Genomic DNA, 20,442 nt, shown 5'->3' with positions numbered 1-20,442 from the left:
AGGTGGAAGGTTGGAATAAAACATCTGTCAATCCAAAAGGCTATAACAACCAAAAATACCTTTCTGGTGAATGATGATAGCAGTAACTAGTAAGTACGAGTAGTTCTTTCCAAATATTTCAAGAATGTTGCGAGTATGACATACAAAATGCTGTTCAATTTAAAACCTCACATCTATTTTCGATTAAGCCTATTTATTAAATATTTTTATATATGATGAAAGAAATGCATTAGGGGACGTTTCGCAGGTGGTTTGGAGGTGGGTTATGCAGGTATTAAATTTTGCATAAGTGATGTCACATTTGGCAGCTTGTTAGGAGGTAAATTATTCATGAATAAAATTAATATGGTGTTTTAGTTTGTAATATAAATCCCACATAACTAATACATGTATAAGTTACGAGGAATGTATGTATTATTTTATACAGAATATAAGATGGAATAACTAATATATGAATAACTAAATGCTGCATAACTAATCCTACTAGTATATGCATAACTCTAACCAACTAACAAATGAACCTTACAATCTCAAATGTTATAATTCATACTCCCTCCATCTTAAAATATTTGTCACTTTTTTTGTTTACTCGTCCTTTAAGAAACAAGGATTAGAAGGGATTTTTTTTACTACTCTAACCTTATTTAATTTAATTCTAAGCTATCATCTCTCTATATTAAATGTTCAAATCAATTTATGTGTTAATGAACAAATTTTATACTCATAATACAATGGTGGAAGTTGTTAACTATAGTAATTGCATTTTGTAAAACGTTATGAGTGTTTAAATAACAAGGTTTTCGTGTTGTTGGTACTTGCACATAACATCCCATAATTGAGGAATTTGTAATCTTCAATTTTTTTTTTACCAAGGATAAAATAGGAAAAAACGTTCAATTTTGCCTTGAACCATAAATAATTTGAGATAAACTATTTTTACTATATTTTGAGACGGAGAGAGTAGTTTAATGAAGCGAATGAAAGTAGACATTTTAGCCGTCCAAATATACTTGAAAAATGAGAAAAGGAAGGTCTATTTTGGCGTCTGCAGTTTGAGTAGTGTATATACTTCTTCCCAACCCCCGTCGCCCCTTTATGTGGCAAAATAACGGATCCATACTTTTGCTAGAAAACAATCAATTTTAGCGACCGCCACAATGCCAATAGTAGAGCCGATGAACGGCGACGTCAACGGTAGCTTAAGAGTTGGAGTCAACGACATTGAAGACGCAACCGGTATAGTTGAATTGGTGGGGCCATCTTCGATCACAACCGTTGATTCTGATACTGCTGAATCTTCAATTGACATTTCTGATGATCAAATTGCTCCTCTTTTGACTCAATCAGAGAGGCCTAAGATCAATATCTTCACCGTTGCTTATCCTAGGCAAAAACTCAATAAGGTAAAACTCCTTTTTTGAGTTAATGGTAAAAAACACACTCAACTGTCACTTTTTCGCACTTTAACTATCAGTTATTCCCAGGTAGGAAAAAAGAACATCCGATAGTTGAGGTGTGTTTTAATACATATATGGTGATAGCACAGTAGGAAAAAGAACAACTAACTGTTGGGGTGTGAAACTCATGAAAAAGTGATAGTTCAAGTGTGTTTTTGACCATTAACTCTTTCTTTTTTATTATAAATTTGTAGAGCTCTTTATGTAGACGACTAGTCAAAATGCACTTCTATATATCTAATTTTTTATAGAGTTAGTGGTAACCTTTTTGCGAGTTTCACACCCAAACTATCAGTTGTTCCCTTTTACTACCTGAATTATCACACCCAACTATCAGTTGTTCCCCTTTACTACCTAAATTATCACCATCTATGTATTAAAACCCACCTAGGTGATAGTTCAGGTAGGAAAATGGAACAATTGATAGTTGGCTTAATCAACTTCGAGGTGTGTTTTAATACATAAACGGTGATACTTCAGGTAGGAAAAGGGAATAGCGGATAGTTGGGATGTGAAACTTGCAAAAAAATAATAGTTCAGCAATGTTTTTGACCATCTTTCCTTTTTTATATAAAGAATAGTTTCATTCGATAATAAATACTCTTACATCTAAAAGTAATAATTTGGTCGGAGTACAAGGATAAAGCATTTATTTTTCAATGTATATTCGGACATGAATCCTTTAATTTTGTTGAATGATAATTTCAATCCTTGATTTGAGGGTGTGGAGGTCAAGGATTAGGTAGAAGGCTAGTAGTAGGTAGTTACGCGTTTGCTTTTCCTTGCTAGTAGTATTAGTTTCCTTTTTTTTTTTATTAAGTTATTGTTTTCGTATTACTTATTCTTAGTTCTCTATTACTATTTGTTGTCTCTAAAACTAACATATTATACTATGTTCTGTCTCTTCTGCTTTCGTTTTGGTCCTGCTTAACATTCTATGCTCCTGGAGTTGAACATAGAACAACATAATTATAAATCATGATTTGTTATGAATAAAAGTGGTTAGAAAATATTTGAAATAATCGTAGTAAAAAAAATTGTTTGCCTTCGGAAAAATAATAGTATCATATCAAATGGTTCAAAGGGAGTAGGGCATACTTGTTTCCCTTTTGAGTTCAGAAGCTGCATTAATTTTCCAAAAAGATCAATGGAATGGTGAAGTTTTCTGCAAAAAGTAGCGCTATTTGTTTATTTAAAATACATAACATGCTGAATAAATAGATTTATGCTTAGTCACAATTAAGCATTCTCACATGCTATAACCTTACTTTGGTAACAGACGTTTGGTCTTGATTTTGATATTTCTTCTTCCATTGGTTTCCCAAATACGGATGAGATTCTAGAATTGTAGTTAGACCTCTACATCACAAAGGAAAACAAGGAAAAGAGAGAAAAAAAAAAAGAGTTCTTTCTTGAACATCCCCAAGTTTGGAACCGTTGAGTCACATTCAGAACATACATCTATTTCTGGTGGTCAGATGATGAAATAGCTATTAAGTCCGTAAATGTAACATGATTTCTACTATGGCGCGTTTTTCCTTTTAACAGTATCCTTATATAGCTACAGACTGTTTTTCTATCTTAGTGAACATGCATCTATTAGCAGACATTTATGCTGAACTTGTTCTACGTTAGGTTCTAGGGAAGACCTTTCTTTAGGCAACTTCTAGTCGTGATACTGGTATAATTACATTTATGGTATTACGTACTCTGATATCTTGAAGGAGGGAATGATCAGAGTATGTTCTCGCACTTAGTTTGGTTATCTTTTCCTTCTCACAATCAATACTTTATGTCGGCACAAAAATATCTGCCTACTTACATATTATATTTCCCTGCTCTATGTGGTTTTCTTATTTTGGAAATCATTTCTGCTCTCATGAGCTATTTTAACTGTTTATGGAATTGTGATCTAAATCAAAATAATTCTACTACTTTTTCATGCTTAATTAGGTTTTGACACCTTGCAGGAGGAAGTTATAAGAGAGTGGTTTTCTTATTTTGGAAATCATTTCTGCTCTCATGAGCTATTTTAACTGTTTATGGAATTGTGATCTAAATCAAAATAATTCTACTACTTTTTCATGCTAAATTAGGTTTTGACACCTTGCAGGAGGAAGTTATAAGAGTAGTTGAACCCGACAAATCACCCCTTCTGCAGTTTAGTTTCTGGCTCTGGAATGGATCTAGGTACTCTGGTCTGCTATGCGTAGTCTTGTCATCTACAATCTATTCCATGATGGAAGTTGTTTCAGATGTTTTTACTGGTCAGTAACTTATTTAAAACATTTGGATGTTTACTATACCCTTACAAATTTTAGCTTGTTGTCCCTTCAGATTGTATGGACTGTGGGTCCTTTGGCATTGCTTATCCTTTGTAGTATTATAATAACGTTTAACAGCAGTGCATGATTCTGACCTATTGCTGTATGCTTTTTGTTCTACCTTTGAATCCCTTTTTTTGACTGAAATGGCAGCTCAAGCAGTACCTCTTTTCGAGATAGCCTTTGCAAGATGTACAGTAGTCCTAATTCTTTCCTTTGTGTGGCTAAGGAGAAGTGGTCAACCAATATTTGGACCAACAAGTGCCAGGAAACTTTTGGTCTTAAGAGCTCTCAGTGGATGCATCTCGTTGCTGAGTTTCATTTACAGGTAAGAAAACCTAAGCCCCTCAATCCACCCTCCAGATGGACCATGTCAATCTAATCAATAAGTTTAGAGGAATATTTACTCCGGATGCAAGAAAATAATCCTTCAACATTTAGGATTTATGAAATGAAATCTCCCGGTTTTTCCACTTTTACTTTTATTCTCATCTGAATCCAGACTATTTGAGGCTTTGAATAACATCGCTCCATCTTGCTGACCTGAAACAGTTGTTTATTATTTTGAAGATAGTAAGAGAAGACACAAGATATATCCAATCTGTCATCTCTATACTGCTAAAGTAACTTACTTAGGAAGTTTGAATTAAATAATACAAAAATTAATCACAACGTTGAAAATGACATGAGCATCAATATCAATTGAGAATAACAAATAAAATATTTAGGTGAATGAATTGTGTTATACATCTGATTTAGTAGTATCCATAAGAAGTAGCATATAGCCGTGGACAAAATTTAACGGGACTTAACAAGTTGGAAGGAAGAAAAAATGCCAGATATTTCTATATAGCACGTAAGTAGATCTCCACAGTTCAAATTTTCTTTCATTTACATTACGATGGGGTGCCACTGCTATATTTAGTCTGTTTTACCTTGATTATTTCATTTTCCTATTCATGCTACAGCCCCTTAATTGGTCCTGTAAAATATGACTTTGTAAACATGATTTACTAGTAACCATGAAACAGTCAATTTTATTTTTCAGCTTCCAGCGGCTCCCTGTATCTCAGGCTATCATATTGAGCTTTATTGCTCCAATTATGGCTTCAACTGTGGCTAGAGTCACGTTGCATGAGAAATTAAAAATTGCAGAAATTGGAGGTATGGTCATATGCAGAATTGATAGAAGTCCTTGCTGATTTTTTTTTAATCGTTTAAACTTGTACGTTGTGTGCATAGTTTGCCATTCTAACTTGATTGTGGTGTTTGAAGCAGATAAAAAGAACATACATATGTTTTCATGTCTAAGAGTTCCTTCAGCACTTCCAGTTTGCCTAACAGTTGAGCCATGCATTTTATTTTTCAAATCTTGACAATTTCTCCAATCCATGCTGCTCTACATTGACTAGTGGTTGTTTCAGTGTTAATGTCAAAACTATACAAACCAGGGAACTCTTCTTTAAGAGGAACATATGTCTAATGGAGATTTGCTATTATCAGTCATGATATATGCTTCTAGAGGACCCTTTTTAGTTAACTGAGAAATCCGCTGTTCCTTCGAGAAATTCGTTTTTATTTGTTGCTTTTAGAGTATGTTTCTTAATTTCCTATCTCTAAATCTTTCATTGGTGTTATTCTTCAAAAAAAAAAAAAAAAAAAAACTTTTGTTGGTGTTCTTTATCACTATTGTTTTGTTGCAGGTTTAGCTAGCAGTTTCTTCGGTGTGCTGTTTATTTTTCAACCAATGGTCAAAACACAAGGTACAGAAGTTAATACATATCTGTAACTGTTTTTGAACTAACAAATTTTTTGGAGAGTTGGTACCTGCTACCAAAAGACAACAACCTTTCAGTACATATCGAATTTTAATTTTGACGTCAGATAATTTAAGTGTTTGAAATCTACAAGTAGTGCTGATGCAGCCACCTGCCCTTGTCTCTAAAGATCTTGGCGAACTAGGGCCAGGCGGGGCTTTTCCCCTTACTTGACATTCAGGTTGTGAACCCAAGGCCACCTGTAGTGGCAATTCTAATTTCAATATTAGACCTCTTCAAAGAGAGAACTCTTGGGGTGTGTGGGAAAATCAACTTTGGAAAAAATGCTTTGCTTCAGTTGTAAATTGTTAAACCTGCAGAGAGGGCGCTAATTATTTTGTATTCCATAACTTTTAGACTTTGTATGTTATTTGAGTAATCTTTGAGCGGCATTCTTATACTTGTTATCCATCTGTACTTACATTAGTGATTCGTAGACTTCCTTGACATGTGTCTTTCCTTTCAGCTCGGTAATTCTAAGGAAAGTTAATGCAATGGATATGGTATTTGTTCCATAAATAAATATCTAGATGGTTGCTAGTTGCTAGCCATATAATTTTGTTTTACTTGTATAAATACATGAAAAAAACAAAATAATGGTCTGATAAGACGTCTTCATCCTGATCAATCTTCTCGTCTGATAAAACGATGCAAGAATGTCTGGAGAGCTAATTTTATACTTAGAATTTAAACAAGAGTCAGATCTTCATCGTGTGCTAGAGTAATACAAATTTTAGAGCATTTCTTATTTGCTAGACGGTGTTCAGGAGTTATCCTTTTTCTGAATGGGAAGTCCTTATGTGCTTGAAGTTAATAAGAATATCGTTTCCTTACCTTGCTTTCACTTCCTTGTATCACTCACAATACGCACTTATTCACCCATTATCTGGCAGGCAACTGAGACTGCCCCTTGATTTCGGTATCCTGAGTAGACTAGTATAAGCTTCACATCATGACTTCCTTCTTTGAGGAGGATAAGTGATGGATGATTCTGCTTTTCCTTCTGCTACTGAATGACCACCATCGATCCTCTGATTAGCTTTTATAGTCTTATTCTGTTAAATGTTTGCTGATTGTGCCACTTTTAATTTTGACAGTGCAGATTCTGTTTTCATAATGCTCATGTTTGTGCAAACCCAACTAGATCTCACACTCTCTAGTTACTTATCAGTTGAATATGCAGTGCACTGTGATAGCTATTCTATGATTCTTCTCATTCCAGAAAGAGTATCCCAAAAGAAATCCTTGTCCCTTCCCATCACCAGAATCTGACTTATGTTAAAGACTACCACTCTTGGACTTGTGAACACCTTCGTGCGTACAGTTGTTTGTTTTCTTCTACCTGCAGTGGTTCATGTCTAACTCATTATTCCATTCTCAGTGGTGTCTTAAAAAGAGTTTAGCTCTACCAGAAAGTGTTTTCCTGCCCAAGACATAGTTTATTTACTCGTACTTGCTCATTTTAAAGGCCCTCTTTCATGAATTGTACATTTTTCCCATTTATCTCTGTTGGAGAAAATGCATGTGATTTTATAGTCTTTTAGATTTTAAATTATATTTTGAAAAATTCAACCAGTTTCCTTGATGGTTGAACTAGTAGTCAACCAACCTAGTGCCCTCTATCAAAATTGAGTTTTGGGCCTGGATTTTTTTTTTAATTCAAGTAAAAGTATTTTCATTCATAAACATGGCAAAAGAACGACCGTATACAACGGATATACCAAAAGATAAAGAATCTACAAAATATGATTCTCCACAAACTCCACCCAATCCTCTATACAACTAGGAACTTTCTGATTACACCAAAAGAAAATAAGGGAGTGAAGACTACTCCTCAATTGAGAAAAACTTGACTCTATTCCTTAATTCTTGATTGGGGTGCAGACATTATATGTTTGCAGGAAACAAAGCTTGAGGGGGATGTAGAAGATATTGTTAATTATAGTTGGGGAGGAAGATGGGCAAGTTATGCATGTCTAGAAGGCAGTGGTACTAGAGCCGGAATCATGATGATATGGGATAGAAGGGTATGGAAAGGGGATATTCTTCAGATTGGGTCATATACTTTGACTTGCAGATTTGAAGGCCAGTTACAGAACTTTGAATGCCATATTATAGGCGTGTATGCTCCAAATTGTGACATTGAAAGAGAAGAGGTTTGGTGGGAAATAAGTGTTGTCAGGGGTCTGATGGAGGGCCCATGGACAATTTGTGGGGATTTCAATATTGTTAGATTCCCGACAGAGAAAAGAAATTGTAGGAGAAGGTCCATAGCTATGGTGGAATTCTCAGACTTCATAGAGGATATGAGTCTTATTGATCTTCAGCTAGAAGGAGGTGCTTATACTTGGTACAGAGGGGACAATCACACTAGTGCTTCAAGAATTGACAGAATCCTGATCTCTGAAGAGTGGGATGACAGTTTTAGCAAATATTAAATAATTTCTCCTTCAGAGAGTGATATCTGATCATGTCCCTATTGTTTTGCAATGTGGAGATTGGGACCAACCAAAGTCATATTTCAAATTTGACAATTGGTGGTTGAATACTGGTGGCTTTGTTGATAGAATTAAGAGTTGGTGGACAACATTTGACTTCTCAGGGAAACCTGATTATATTCTAGCTTGTAAATTGAAGGCTTTGAAAGGTAAACTAAGAGAGTGGAGCAAAAGCAGCCAAGGCAACCTGAAAGTACAAAAATCAGACCTGCTTAATCAATTGGTAGTACTGGACAGAGTACTAGAAGTAAGAATTCTAACTGAAGGGGAAATGGTGGAGAAGGCGTCACTATTGCTGAAGTATGAAGATCTTCTGAAGAATGAAGAAGTGGCCTGGAGGCAAAGGTCCAAGGCCATCTGGCTCAAAGAAAGAGACAAGAATACAAAGTTCTTTCATAAGATTGCCAATGCTCACAAAAGGTGCAACAACATTGATCACTTAATGATCCAGGAAGAATTAATCACAGAACCACAGAGAATCAAGGATGAGATAGTAGATTTCTACAAAACACTCTACACTGAGACTGAAGAATGGAGACCTGCAAGCGATTTTGGGAATTGTCCAATAATAACTGAGCAAGATAAGAATTTGCTACAAAGCAGATTCGATGAACAAGAAGTTTTAGGGTGTTTGAAAATGTGTGCTACGGACAAGGCACCAGGACCTGATGGCTTTACAATGGGATTCTTTATCAAATGTTGGGAGGTACTTAAACAAGACATCATGGGGGTGTTTCACAACTTCCATTCCCATGGTCTATTTGAAAGGAGTTTCAATGCAACTTACATTGCCTTGATCCCTAAGAAGAATGGTGCAAAGGAGCTGAGGGACTTCAGACCTATAAGCCTAATAGGCAGCATTTACAAGATTATTGCAAAAGTCTTTGACTGAGAGGCTGAAAAAGGTGATGGAAAAATTGGTAGATTCTCAACAAATGGCATTCATAAAAGGAAGGCAAATAATGGATGCCATACTAATAGCCAATGAAGCAGTAGACTCAAGACAGAAACAGAAGAAGCCTGGCATCCTTTGCAAGCTAGATATTGAGAAAGCATTTGACCATGTGAATTGGAACTTCTTACTAAGCTTGTTTCAACAAATGGGATTTTTAGTGCAATGGGTTAAATGGATGAAATTTTGCATATCGACTGTCAGATTCTCAGTCATCATCAATGGTTCTCCAGAAGGATTCTTCTCTGCTCAGAGAGGTCTCAGGGTGATCCCTTGTCACCTTTTCTTTTCATGATAGCCATGGAAGGTTTGAACAACATGATCAAAACAGCCAAACTTAATGGGTGGATTAAAGGCTTTGAGGTAACCATGAATGGACACAATAATCAGGAGATTACGCATCTTCAATATGCTGATGACACCTTAATTTTTTGTGATGCAGAAGTGGAACAACTGAGAATTTTGAGAATTATACTGGTCTTTTTTTAAGGCATTTCTGGGCTGCATATTAATTGGAGAAAGAGTCATCTCGTCCCAATTAATGAAGTAACAAACATGGAGGATTTGGCACTGATATTGGGGGGAGAAGTGGGTACTCTTCCTACTACTTATCTTGGCATGCCACTGGGGGCCACGTCAAAATCTACTGGTATATGGAACAATGTCCTGGAGAAATGTGAAAAGAGGCTCTCAAGATGGAAGTGTCAATATTTGTCAATGGGAGGAAGGCTCACTCTGATTAACTCTGTATTAGACTCTCTACCAACCTATATGATGTCCCTCTTTCCCATTCCTGTGGGGGTCATTGAAAGATTGGACAGCATAAGAAGGAACTTTCTGTGGCAAGGTAAAAAAGAAAAAAAAAAAACCTATCACTTGGTCAAGTGGGAAGAGGTAATTCTCAGCAAGGCTCAAGGTGGATTGGGAATTAGAAATTTGAAGAATCACGGCAAAGCCCTCAAGTTGAAGTGGTTATGGAGGTACTCTCAAGACCGTTAAAGCTTATGGAGCAAGGTAATCAAAGCCAAATATGAAGTAGAAGACAACTGGATGACTAAACCAGTGAACTCAGCTTATGGAGTTAGTCTTTGGAGGTCTATAAGGGTACTATGGCCAGCTCTAAAGAGTCAAGTTTCAATCAGAGTGCCAAAATGGTAACAGGACATCCTTCTGGAATGATAATTGGCTGGGGAATGGAGCTTTGAAGGATCTATTCTCTGACATATATGCTTTAGCTCATCACCAACAGAGATCTATAGCTGAAATGTGGTCACCTCAAGGTTGGAAATTGATACTCAGAAGAGACCTGAATGATTGGGAGATAAGTAGAGTGGTTGAGTTCTACAAACAACTGGATAACTTCACAGGAACTCAAAACGGAGATGACACATTGAGATGGCAGGGACATAGTAGTGGAAAATTCAGTGTTAATGCAACCTATAAAATGATAAACCAACCACCACCTCAAGTCACCAACTGGCCCTGGAAGCATATTTGGAAGACCAAGATACCATGCAAGGTTGCATGCTTCTCATGGTTACTGGCAAAGGAAGCTGTGCTCACACATGAAAATTTAAAGAAGAGGAACTGGACTATGTGCTCAAGATGTTTTCTTTGTGAAAAAGAAATAGAGACAGTTGGTCACCTATTTTTGCACTGCAGGATAACTGATCAGCTCTGGAAGATCTTCATTAATCTCAGAGGCATAGCCTGGACAATGCCTAGAAAGATTACTGAAGCTCTAGTTAGTTGGGAGGCAGCTGGAGCTGGAGCAGATGACATAAACAGATGGAAGATGGTCCTTGCTTGCATTTGGTGGGCAATTTTGGAAAGGAAGGAACTCTAGATGCTTTGAGAACAGCACGAACACAATGCAGGAGATCAAACTTAACTGTACTAAGCTTTTTTCTTTTTGGTGTAACCAGATCTACCCAGAGGATACTATATCTATCCTAGACTCATTAGGTTCCTGTTAGAACTGTAGACTGGTTTGACTCTCTTCTGCTCACTTGTAAATATGGTTTCAGTACAACCCATGTACTGTTTTGTGTTTAATATATACAATATGTTACTTTCTCAAAAACAAAAAGAAAAAAAAGCTCTCTTGTTTCTCTCATTCCAAACTACCCACATCAATGCAAGCGGAACCATGTTCCAAGCCCTTTGTCTTCTCCTCCTTCTCTCGCTCTTCCAACTGACCATTAACTCTTTCACAGTTCTTGGTATTGCCCAAGAAGTGTTGAACCACCCAAACATGTCCCACCGCAGTCTCATGGTAAACCTACAATGTAGAAGAAGATGGTTCACGTCCTCCCTCGTCTTGTTGCACATGCAACACCAACTGACGCAAACAACCTTTCTCTTTCTAAGATTTTCCGCCGTCAAAATCACTCCTCTAGTGGCTAGCCAAGTGAAGAAACACACCTTCCTCGGCACAGTTGGAACCCATATTGCATTACATGGGAAATCAACTTCCTCCCTAACCAAAAGTTTCTCATAAAAAGATTTCACCGAGAACACTCCATTATTTCCTTGGGCCCAACACCACACATCGGGATTATCCACCCGGTTGACTTGCCTATGAAGCAAATCTATCAATCTTTGAAACTCATCCACTTCCCAATCTTGAAAATCCCTTCTAAATCTCAAATCCTAAAAAGTCTCTCCACCTTGAGTCCCCCTCAACTGTTGAATTGTCAAATCTCTTTGGCAAGATATTCTGTACAAACTCTGGAAATCATATTTCAATAATATGTCCCCACACCAGTTGTGTCCCCAAAAATGTACCCTCCTCCCATCTCCGACCTTGAATGAGATATTTTTCACAAAATTATCCCATCCCTTCATGATATTTCTCCATAAACCACAACCAAAAGGCAAAATGGTATCTCTAGTTTTCCAGCCCCCTTCCATAATCCCATATTTGTCAACTATCACCCCCCTCCACAAAGCTTGTACCTCCACCCTGAACCTCCACATCCATTTACCCAATAAAGCTTTATTAAAGACTTTTAAATCCTTAACTCCGAGACCTCCTCATTTTTTAGGAGATATGACAATGTCCCACCCCACCAAGTGAAACTTCCTTGCCCCATCCGCCGCATCCCAAAGGAAATCTCTGTGACTCTTTTCCAACTTATTAATGACCGAAGTTGGAGCAAGAAATAAAGACAAGTAATAAGTGGGAATACTCGATAATGTGCTTTTAATAAGCATTTCCTTCCTACCCTTGGACAAATATCTTTTCTGCCACCCTGCTAGTCTCTTCTCGACCCTCTGAACAACCGGATTCCACACCGTAAGATCCTTGTTCGAGGCACCTAGCGGTACTTCGAGGTATGTATTCGGCAGAGCTCCAACCCTGCAATTCAAGACACGAGCAAGCGACCCAATGTTATTCACCTCCCCAACAGGGATAATCTCATACTTCCTCAAATTAATTTTAAGTCCTGATACCGCCTGAAACCAGATGAGAACTTGGCCTAAATAGTCCAACTGGGTCTCAACTGCATCACAAAAAATCAAGTATCATCCGCGAACAACAGGTGAGACACCGATATTGCCCCTCCACCCCCAACCGCTGCATCAAAACCCTTCAGGTAACCCCCCAGGATAGCTCTATCCATCATCCTGCTCAGAGCTTCCATAACCAAAATAAACAACCTCGGTGATAAAGAGTCTCCTTGTCTCAAACCGCTCGAGCTCCCAAAAAAACCGCATGGATTACCATTCACCAACATGGAAAATCTCACCGAAGAAATGCAAAAATAGATCAACTTCCTCCATTTCTCTCCAAATCCCATTTGAAACAAGATGGAATCTAGAAATTTCTTGTTCACATAATCATATGCTTTTTCAATATCAAGTTTGCACAACACACCTGGTACTTCTTGCTTTCTCCTTGAATCCACCACTTCATTTGCCACCAACGCTGCATCCAAAATCTGTCTGCCCTCCACAAAGGCATTTTGTGATTGGAAACAGTTCCATCCAACACCTTCTTAAGTCTAATGGAAAGCACCTTAGAAATAATCTTGTAGATACTTCCCACTAGACTAATAGGTCTATAGTCCTTCATGCTCGTGGCTCCCTTCCGTTTAGGAATGATGACAATAAACGAGGCATTCAAACTTTTTTCGATTTCATCACTATCTTGGAACTCAACAATAGTATCCATCACATCAAATGTGACTGTATTCCAACAATGCTGGAAAAAAGCCAAAGAGAAACCATTTGGGCCCGGAGCTTTGTCACCCGCACAACACTCCAACGCACTTTTTAATTCGTCCTCCTCAATTGCCTGCTCCAACCACTCACCCTCCTCCCCTCCGATTTGATTAAACCCCATACCCTCCACAGTAGGCCTCCACTCTGCTCCCTCTTTAAACAAATTTTCATAATAATCCACAAATGCTCCCTCCACTTCTTCCTTCCCCACATGGCTCACCCCATTGACCTCCACCGATTCTATAAAGTTTCTCCTTCTATTTGCAACTGCTACCCTGTGAAAGAATTTTGTATTAGAGTCCCCCTCCTTCAACCATAACGCCTTCGATTTTTGTCTCCAACTAACCTCTTGGGCTAAAGCCAAATCAGCTAGCTCCCTTTTCAACCCTTCTTTCCTCTCCTTTTCCCTCACTTCTAACTCCCTCCCCACTTCTACCCTCTCCAACTCCCCTACTTCGTTCATGATCTCCCTTATTTTCACCTCTACCCTCCCAAACACCTCTCTATTCCACACCCTTATGTCTGCTTTGAGCAATTTCAACTTTTTGGCTAGCCTAAAAGAATGTCTCCCATCCACTACATAACTATTCCACCAGTTAGCCACCCTATCCCCGAAATCAGCCACACTTAGCCACATGTTTTCAAATTTGAAAGGAGATCTCATCTGTCTTCCTCTACTACCATCCAACAAAATTGGATAATGGTCTGATGTCAACCGCGGAAGAGGCACCTGGAGCACATTGGGTGCCATTTCCTCCCAAGAAGTAGACACAAGAAATCTGTCGAGTCTTGATCTAGAAGAAGAGTCCTCTGATCTAGACCAAGTAAAGCATGCACCCGTTAAAGGCAAATCAATAAGAAAATGGTTATTTATGAACTCCGAAAACTCCTCCATGGCCCTAGACACCACCCTACACCCAATCCTCTCCTCCGGAAATCTTATAGTATTAAAATCCCCTCCTAACACCCAAGGTATATCCCATCTCCCCAAACCATTACCTAACTCCTCCCAAAAATCTCCTTGAACCCTCCCCAACAGGGCCATAGACACCTCCGAACCCCCACTCCATTCCATTATCCAGGTTTTTGAACCGCATTCCTAGCAAAAAGTCTCCCTTATTCACCTCCACACACTCCACCTTTCTCTCATCCCAAAGAATGAGAATTCCTCCTCACTTCCCTGAGCCGGAATATAGTCATACTTCACCCATCAACCCCCCCCCCCCCCCCCCCCCCAACACACACACTTCTAATAAAGCTAGCTGTCAAATCCTTATTACCATGTTTATAGGAAAAATGAACTGCTCCCACTAGGAGTGACAGGGTGAATTGCACCTTTTTATGTTTGGAAAGATTGATCTTCTCAATAATGAAAACACTTACAATGTCATTTGGTTTCTTATTTGAGTTCTCATAGTATCGGCATGGAACTTTTTTGCAGGAGCTTTCCCAAGTTCGATAGAAGTGAGTGAATCTCACATCTTTGCTGTTCTGGTTGGCTTATTTTCATCTGTTGCTAGTGGAGTCACCTACTGCCTTACGACAGCAGGAGCCAAGGCAGCAGATCAACCTGTGTAAGATTTTTGACTTGCTACTCTCATCTAAGGGATGCTTGTCGTATCATTATTAATATGCGTTGACTTCTTGGCACACCCGAAACCTAGTGGAGCACGTAGCCACCACCTGAGCTTTCATTGAGCACCAACCAGACTTAGCTACCCATCATTGTGAACTTTGCATACAGAATATCATAAAACATTCATAACTTTAAATGTAAACATATGACTCACGTGGCCTAACTTATGAATTGAAAAGCACAAGTTTTGGCTATAAGCCCCAAACATAAATGTGGAATCATAACATAATCAACAACAACAACAACATAATCATAAATGTGGAATCATAACATAATCAAACATGAGAAATAAAAGATATAGTATCCCATGTACATAACTAGACCTCTCATTGTGTGTGTCATGGAGCCTTTAAAGATGTAAATGAGAAAGAGTAAAGATACGGGGGCTCAACAAAAGAATAGTATAATGTATCTGCACCAGCTGATGACTTAGGCGGGGCTAACAAAAAATGACTGGAAGGAAAAGACACTTAGCTCGTGCTGTCAACTCTGGGAGCTCCTGAATTTGCCAGAATACAACCAACAAATTGTGCTCATAGGACTGTCATCGACTCCTTCCAACAAGGTTGGAGCGAAGCTTTAGAAAATATGAGCATGCATAATAAGCAAAATATCATAAACACTTCATAGATACATTTGTGGAAAGCAATAAACACTTCAAAGCAAATCATTACTGAAAACTGTGCACAGGCATTTAACGTAACTGAACATGCTTTACTTTAACTGGGAAGTCCATATAGACAACGACACAGTCATAATTGTGTCATGTGTACATATGGCGGACGACCAACACTCAGTCGACAAAGCCGTCTCACCATGATGCTGTATGGTTTGATGATGTATGCTAACATTAATGATACCTCCTTTAGGGATGGTAAGACTGAGAGTAGTCACCATTCAAGAAGGTATAAACTTTAATCCTACACGTGAAAGTATTGTTTCTACATATAAACACACGTTTTGTAGGAAGCTAATATCCTCTCAGTTGCTAAGTCCTCTCAAAACATAGAACTTGTAACATGTGACCATATTTTAGGTCCTTTACAGTTTACATTTAGCCTTGGGATCGAGGCCCTTTGTTGATCTTATGAATACTCCCTCTGTCCAATCTATGTGGCATTATTTGATTGGGCACAGAGTTTAAGAAAGAAAGAGTTTTCAAACTTGTGGTCTAAAATAAGTCAGAGATATTTGGTTATAAATAATCTCACTAAGGATAAAATGGGAAGTTTAAAGTTGAAGTGTTTCTAAATACAGAAAGGTGTCATTTTTTTCGGACAAACTAAGAAGGAAAGTGGGCCACATAAATTATAACAGAGGGATTAATACATGGCACTGTAAGCATTAAGAGAACATTTGTACTTGAAAACATCAATAAGTTTGAAATGAAGTAATCAAAGGAGACATGGTGTTTGATCATGAACTTTAGCTTAATTGTTACAACATACATAAGGTGCTATCCTCAAGTCATAATCATAAGGCAATAAATAGCTAAAATAGGTAAGTTTATGCACATACATGTTCATAAGATAGCACAATGTAAATTTTCATAAACATGGAGAGTATAGCTCGCTTGCCCCTAAAAACTCATACTCACCTTCTGAATGTTTTTTCGTGACTTAAGAGGACGTGCATTTTCAAAAAAATGCCTTAAAGATAGGTACATCTCAATTTGCCTTGTCTCAGCTTCCCAAAATAATCGAACGACGTCCAAAAGTCCAATGATATCAATCTACATATTCATAATTGAATTCTATCAATTTCCATCCAAACTATCTCAACATAACCCATCTAGGATTCATACATTGGCAACAAGCCATCCAAATCCCATTCCCCTCATAAATCTAATTCATGTTCACTAATTCCAATACGTGGTATATTCAAGTGATTGGGGGCATTAGAACAATTTATCCATTTCATCCGTTAACCCTAGGTTACTATCACCATCCTCCTCACAAGCCTCATCTTTAGGATTACTTCAATATCATGTTTAAATCATAACTTCTGTCCACAATTAATCTCAATAAACTTATTTAAGCACCATAATGGAATCTCAAAGTATGAAATTGCCTCTTTGATATAAAATTTTAACTTGGAAGGATATTAGGATTCCTGGTCAATATTGAGATTTATGTGGATTCCATGGGATTTGGGTGTTATTACCTGTAATAAATGAATGGAATATACTCAAAACCATCATAAAGAGCTCACCTTTGAAATGGTAATGGCTTGGCAGGGTCTCCTCCTCAAAAGCTCTCAACAACCTCTCCAATACTCATTTATCTCTCTCCCCCTAATTTTAACTTATATCTATACCTCCGGGGGGGGGGGGGGGGGGGGGGCTCGTGGTGGGCATGTGGCGCAAGCCTATGGCATGACCTGGGACTTGATCCTCTTTCCTATTTTGATATTTGTAGTCACATTGACACTTCAATACACTTCCTAGCTTGTACTATACCTATGTTACCATGTCCCAATGATCTCATCACCCTCATGTAGGTCGGTACACACCCCGGGATTATTTCAAAACGGCATCAGGGTCGTACTCGTACATTGCTTAATTAATGTTAAAAATTTACGGGGCTTCACACTTATTTTACAGATCGAGTAGAAGAATTTTGTTCTCTCTCTTTCCTAATAAGAAGGAAAAAGCATAGTAATTAGATTGTAGTGTATGGAGGAACATAGCCTTCAAATTCTGTTGTACGTTGGTCTAGGGAATAATTTCTTTTACAGATTTAAACCACATAGAGGACATGAAAACTGATCAATTCCAGACATGACATAAAAGGTTGTTAATACTTAATATGTAAGACATTGTGGTTTTTCCAAGGACAACCAACTAAAAAGAAAGATATTCTCATTTGTGCTTTGATCACACCTGACCTTTGATATAAACTTACAATAAGTCAGGATTCCTCAAATGTTCTAAAAACTGAAATAACCTGTAGAAAATAGAGTTTTGCCATTCTGGCTTTGATCAATCCGAAGTCTGAACGTTTGATGCCAAAAGCTCACCATGTGTGGAGGTGGTTTGGCAAGTTTTTCAAAGGTTTTGTAACAATTGTGACCATGTGTCGTCCGGAAAAGAACAACAATGTAGATGTTAAAAGTATATAAGCTCCTTTGCTCTTCTTACATGACTCTTTGCTCCCCTAAAGTGCTTCTTAAGCAAATAATCTTTTTCTTTCAGGCTTCCAGTTCTTGCATTTGCTCTGCTTGCTAGTCCTGCTACTGCGATATCTACTTTTGCCTTTGAAGTAAGATACTGTACATGTTGTTAGTTCTTTGTTAAATAAAGAGGCAAACGCATATAATCTGGTTAGATTAAAACCATTGCAGATTTCATGTGGTATTTGCTGAGATAAACATTCATTAAGCATTCACAGATGTTTATTATGAAATGTACATTGACACTATTGTGGAAAATATTTCGGATATAACTGTAGACTGGAAACTTTCCTCTCCATGGTGAATAGAGTGATTCACTCTCCGGTTTACTTTGTTCAGAAAATGGACGGTCTTCTTGCATGTTCAAGAGCGATAGTTTGAATGGCCAACATTTGTTACTTTTTTTGTTTTTTTGGTAAAAATGTTATATTTAATGCCACTTCCATTATGTTGAAGAGGTTAATTTTACAAATTTTCTTGTACTAAAAAAGGTTATAGAGTGACATGCAAGAGGAAAATAAAAGGATTATATTCTAAGTTCAGGTTCAATAGGCACCTGTATCTCTCTGTATTCGTGAGTTAAGTTGGACCGGAGTTGTGTGTTCTTATCTTGTTAACCTTCTATCGGTGTAGTAGTTAAGTATCCTTTCTCGGCTTTCAGTTGATTCTTTTTCTTAATTGTCTTATTTTGTTGAATGCAGAACTTTGTACTCCCTAGTTTCTATTCTTTCCTTCTAATGGCTGTACTTGGTGTACTAGCTTTCTTTGCAGAGGTACTATTCTGAACTCTAATTTGGTCATGTGATCCAATATCCAGACTCTGATTTCTTAGACCCATCCTCCAATTTGCGCCAATAACCCCTTACTCTCCACAGATAACTTTAGCACGTGGACTTCAGCTTGAGAAAACCAGTAGAGTTGCCAATATCCTGTTCATTGAGGTATATATCTGATCATGTTGTTTGTTGAGTTTCGTCTTGTATGGTGAAGCTTTATTACGTCTGATTGCTTAATATGCACAATAATGGACCGAGTGTAGTAGTAGTTATTAGTATATCTGCACAAATTGTTAGATGAAGATCAGAGTATTATGCTACCCTGTTTGCTTTATTTTGTCAGAATAATATTGATAAATAATGACATTTACGGAGAATATTGAAGTTTTCTTTAGGTTAGAGCTAGAATTAAGTAAATAAAAATCTCCTCTCTAAAAGTTTAGATTTTAAATGAGGTGGCTCTAATAATTAATTATAGTGTGGAAGCAGGCAAAGGCTCGAATCTCACTGCATCATTAAAGAATTTCCATGTACTGACTCAAAAAAAAAGTCTGGCTCACACTTTGACGGCAATATTAGAGATACGGTTTAGTCGATAAAACTATATAACTTTTAGATGGTGTGGTCACGTAATTCAACACTTTATTCAAACTCAAAGAACTCTAATTAGCAGTTATAAATATTTGAATGGTTTATTCTTAGAGCGGGTGTGTGTGGAATTCTTTGTAATTCAACTATGCATAGTGCTACATCACCAGAGACTTGTGAATGGAACTTGCTTCATTGAAATTGCAAACTCATATTCCTCTGCCAGAGAACTAACATGCAATTAAGTTGGGAGTTCCGCTCTAATTTATTTTTATTCCTTCTGTAGGAAAATTAGTTTAATACCATATATTAGAGTTGGTGTGTCAAAGTCGAGCTTTGCTTTCTGTTCTCATACTTGAGGCCCCTTTGAGTTGTGCTTAAGGATATTGTTTTGTATTTCAGGTTGCACTATCACAATTTCTTGGAATGGGCTCATCAAGAATCATTCCATCTTTTGGCAGATTAGTTGGATGTATAACTATCTTAATTTCAGCATGTTGTACCATGTATATTGGACCTGAGAAAGAGATTGAATGACAAAGTCGGTTATTCCTTTTTTGCGTGCACGCCGCATGGTGTAACTGCATGAATTCTTTATTATTTTCTTTATAATCTCTAACAGCCATTTGTGTCAAATGCTTCTTCTGCATGAGTGCAATGAATGCCTGTTTGTGCCGGGACTTGTGTCACCACGAACTTGTACGACCATTTGTCCAGTACTCTCAATCTCAATGTGAAATTCTGCCAGAGTTCCTATTTTGGCAAGTGTAATGCTTGGGTCATCTTTTTGTGCTTATAAATAGCTTGATGTCAACGTATCAAAAAGTGAACTCAAGGGCAATTGGTTCTGTTCCCAAAGTGACTACCTACAAGCTTTAAGCTAACATAAGATAGAAGTTGTCAATATAGGGAACCTTTCACTTCCACCAAGAAATTGGGGGGTTTGTTACCTAACGACCATTGGCCTCTTTGAGCCCCGCGGGGTGTGGGGTGGGG

General features: G+C 37.7%; 1 protein-coding gene across 1 annotated transcript; it reads left to right on the top strand.

The window, feature by feature from the left end:
• The first annotated feature begins 976 nt into the window (after nt 1–976).
• LOC132640781 (uncharacterized) lies at nt 977–20,121 on the top strand. The gene is made up of 10 exons (XM_060357537.1): nt 977–1,403; nt 3,571–3,724; nt 3,935–4,109; nt 4,830–4,945; nt 5,485–5,544; nt 14,717–14,849; nt 18,105–18,171; nt 18,784–18,855; nt 18,958–19,023; nt 19,849–20,121. Exons 1-10 carry the CDS (start codon nt 1,158–1,160, stop codon nt 19,981–19,983), a joined length of 1,224 nt encoding a protein of 407 aa, XP_060213520.1. The 5' UTR covers nt 977–1,157; the 3' UTR covers nt 19,984–20,121.
• Nucleotides 20,122–20,442: the final 321 nt, after the last annotated feature.

Source organism: Lycium barbarum, chromosome 5 (genome assembly GCF_019175385.1).
Source record: "Lycium barbarum isolate Lr01 chromosome 5, ASM1917538v2, whole genome shotgun sequence".
Lineage (NCBI taxonomy): Eukaryota > Viridiplantae > Streptophyta > Magnoliopsida > Solanales > Solanaceae > Lycium > Lycium barbarum.
The sequence above is the reverse complement of the archived record's forward strand: the minus strand, read 5'-3'. Positions and strand labels throughout refer to the sequence as shown.

Excerpts from the sequence above, each read along its gene's own strand:
- LOC132640781 (XM_060357537.1), top strand. The coding sequence starts at position 1,158 with ATGCCAATAGTAGAGCCGATGAACGGCGACGTCAACGGTAGCTTAAGA. Across the intron at positions 14,850-18,104 it reads AAGGCAGCAGATCAACCTGT|GCTTCCAGTTCTTGCATTTG; the intron begins GTAAGATTTTTG and ends TTTTTCTTTCAG. Across the intron at positions 19,024-19,848 it reads CCAATATCCTGTTCATTGAG|GTTGCACTATCACAATTTCT; the intron begins GTATATATCTGA and ends TTTGTATTTCAG.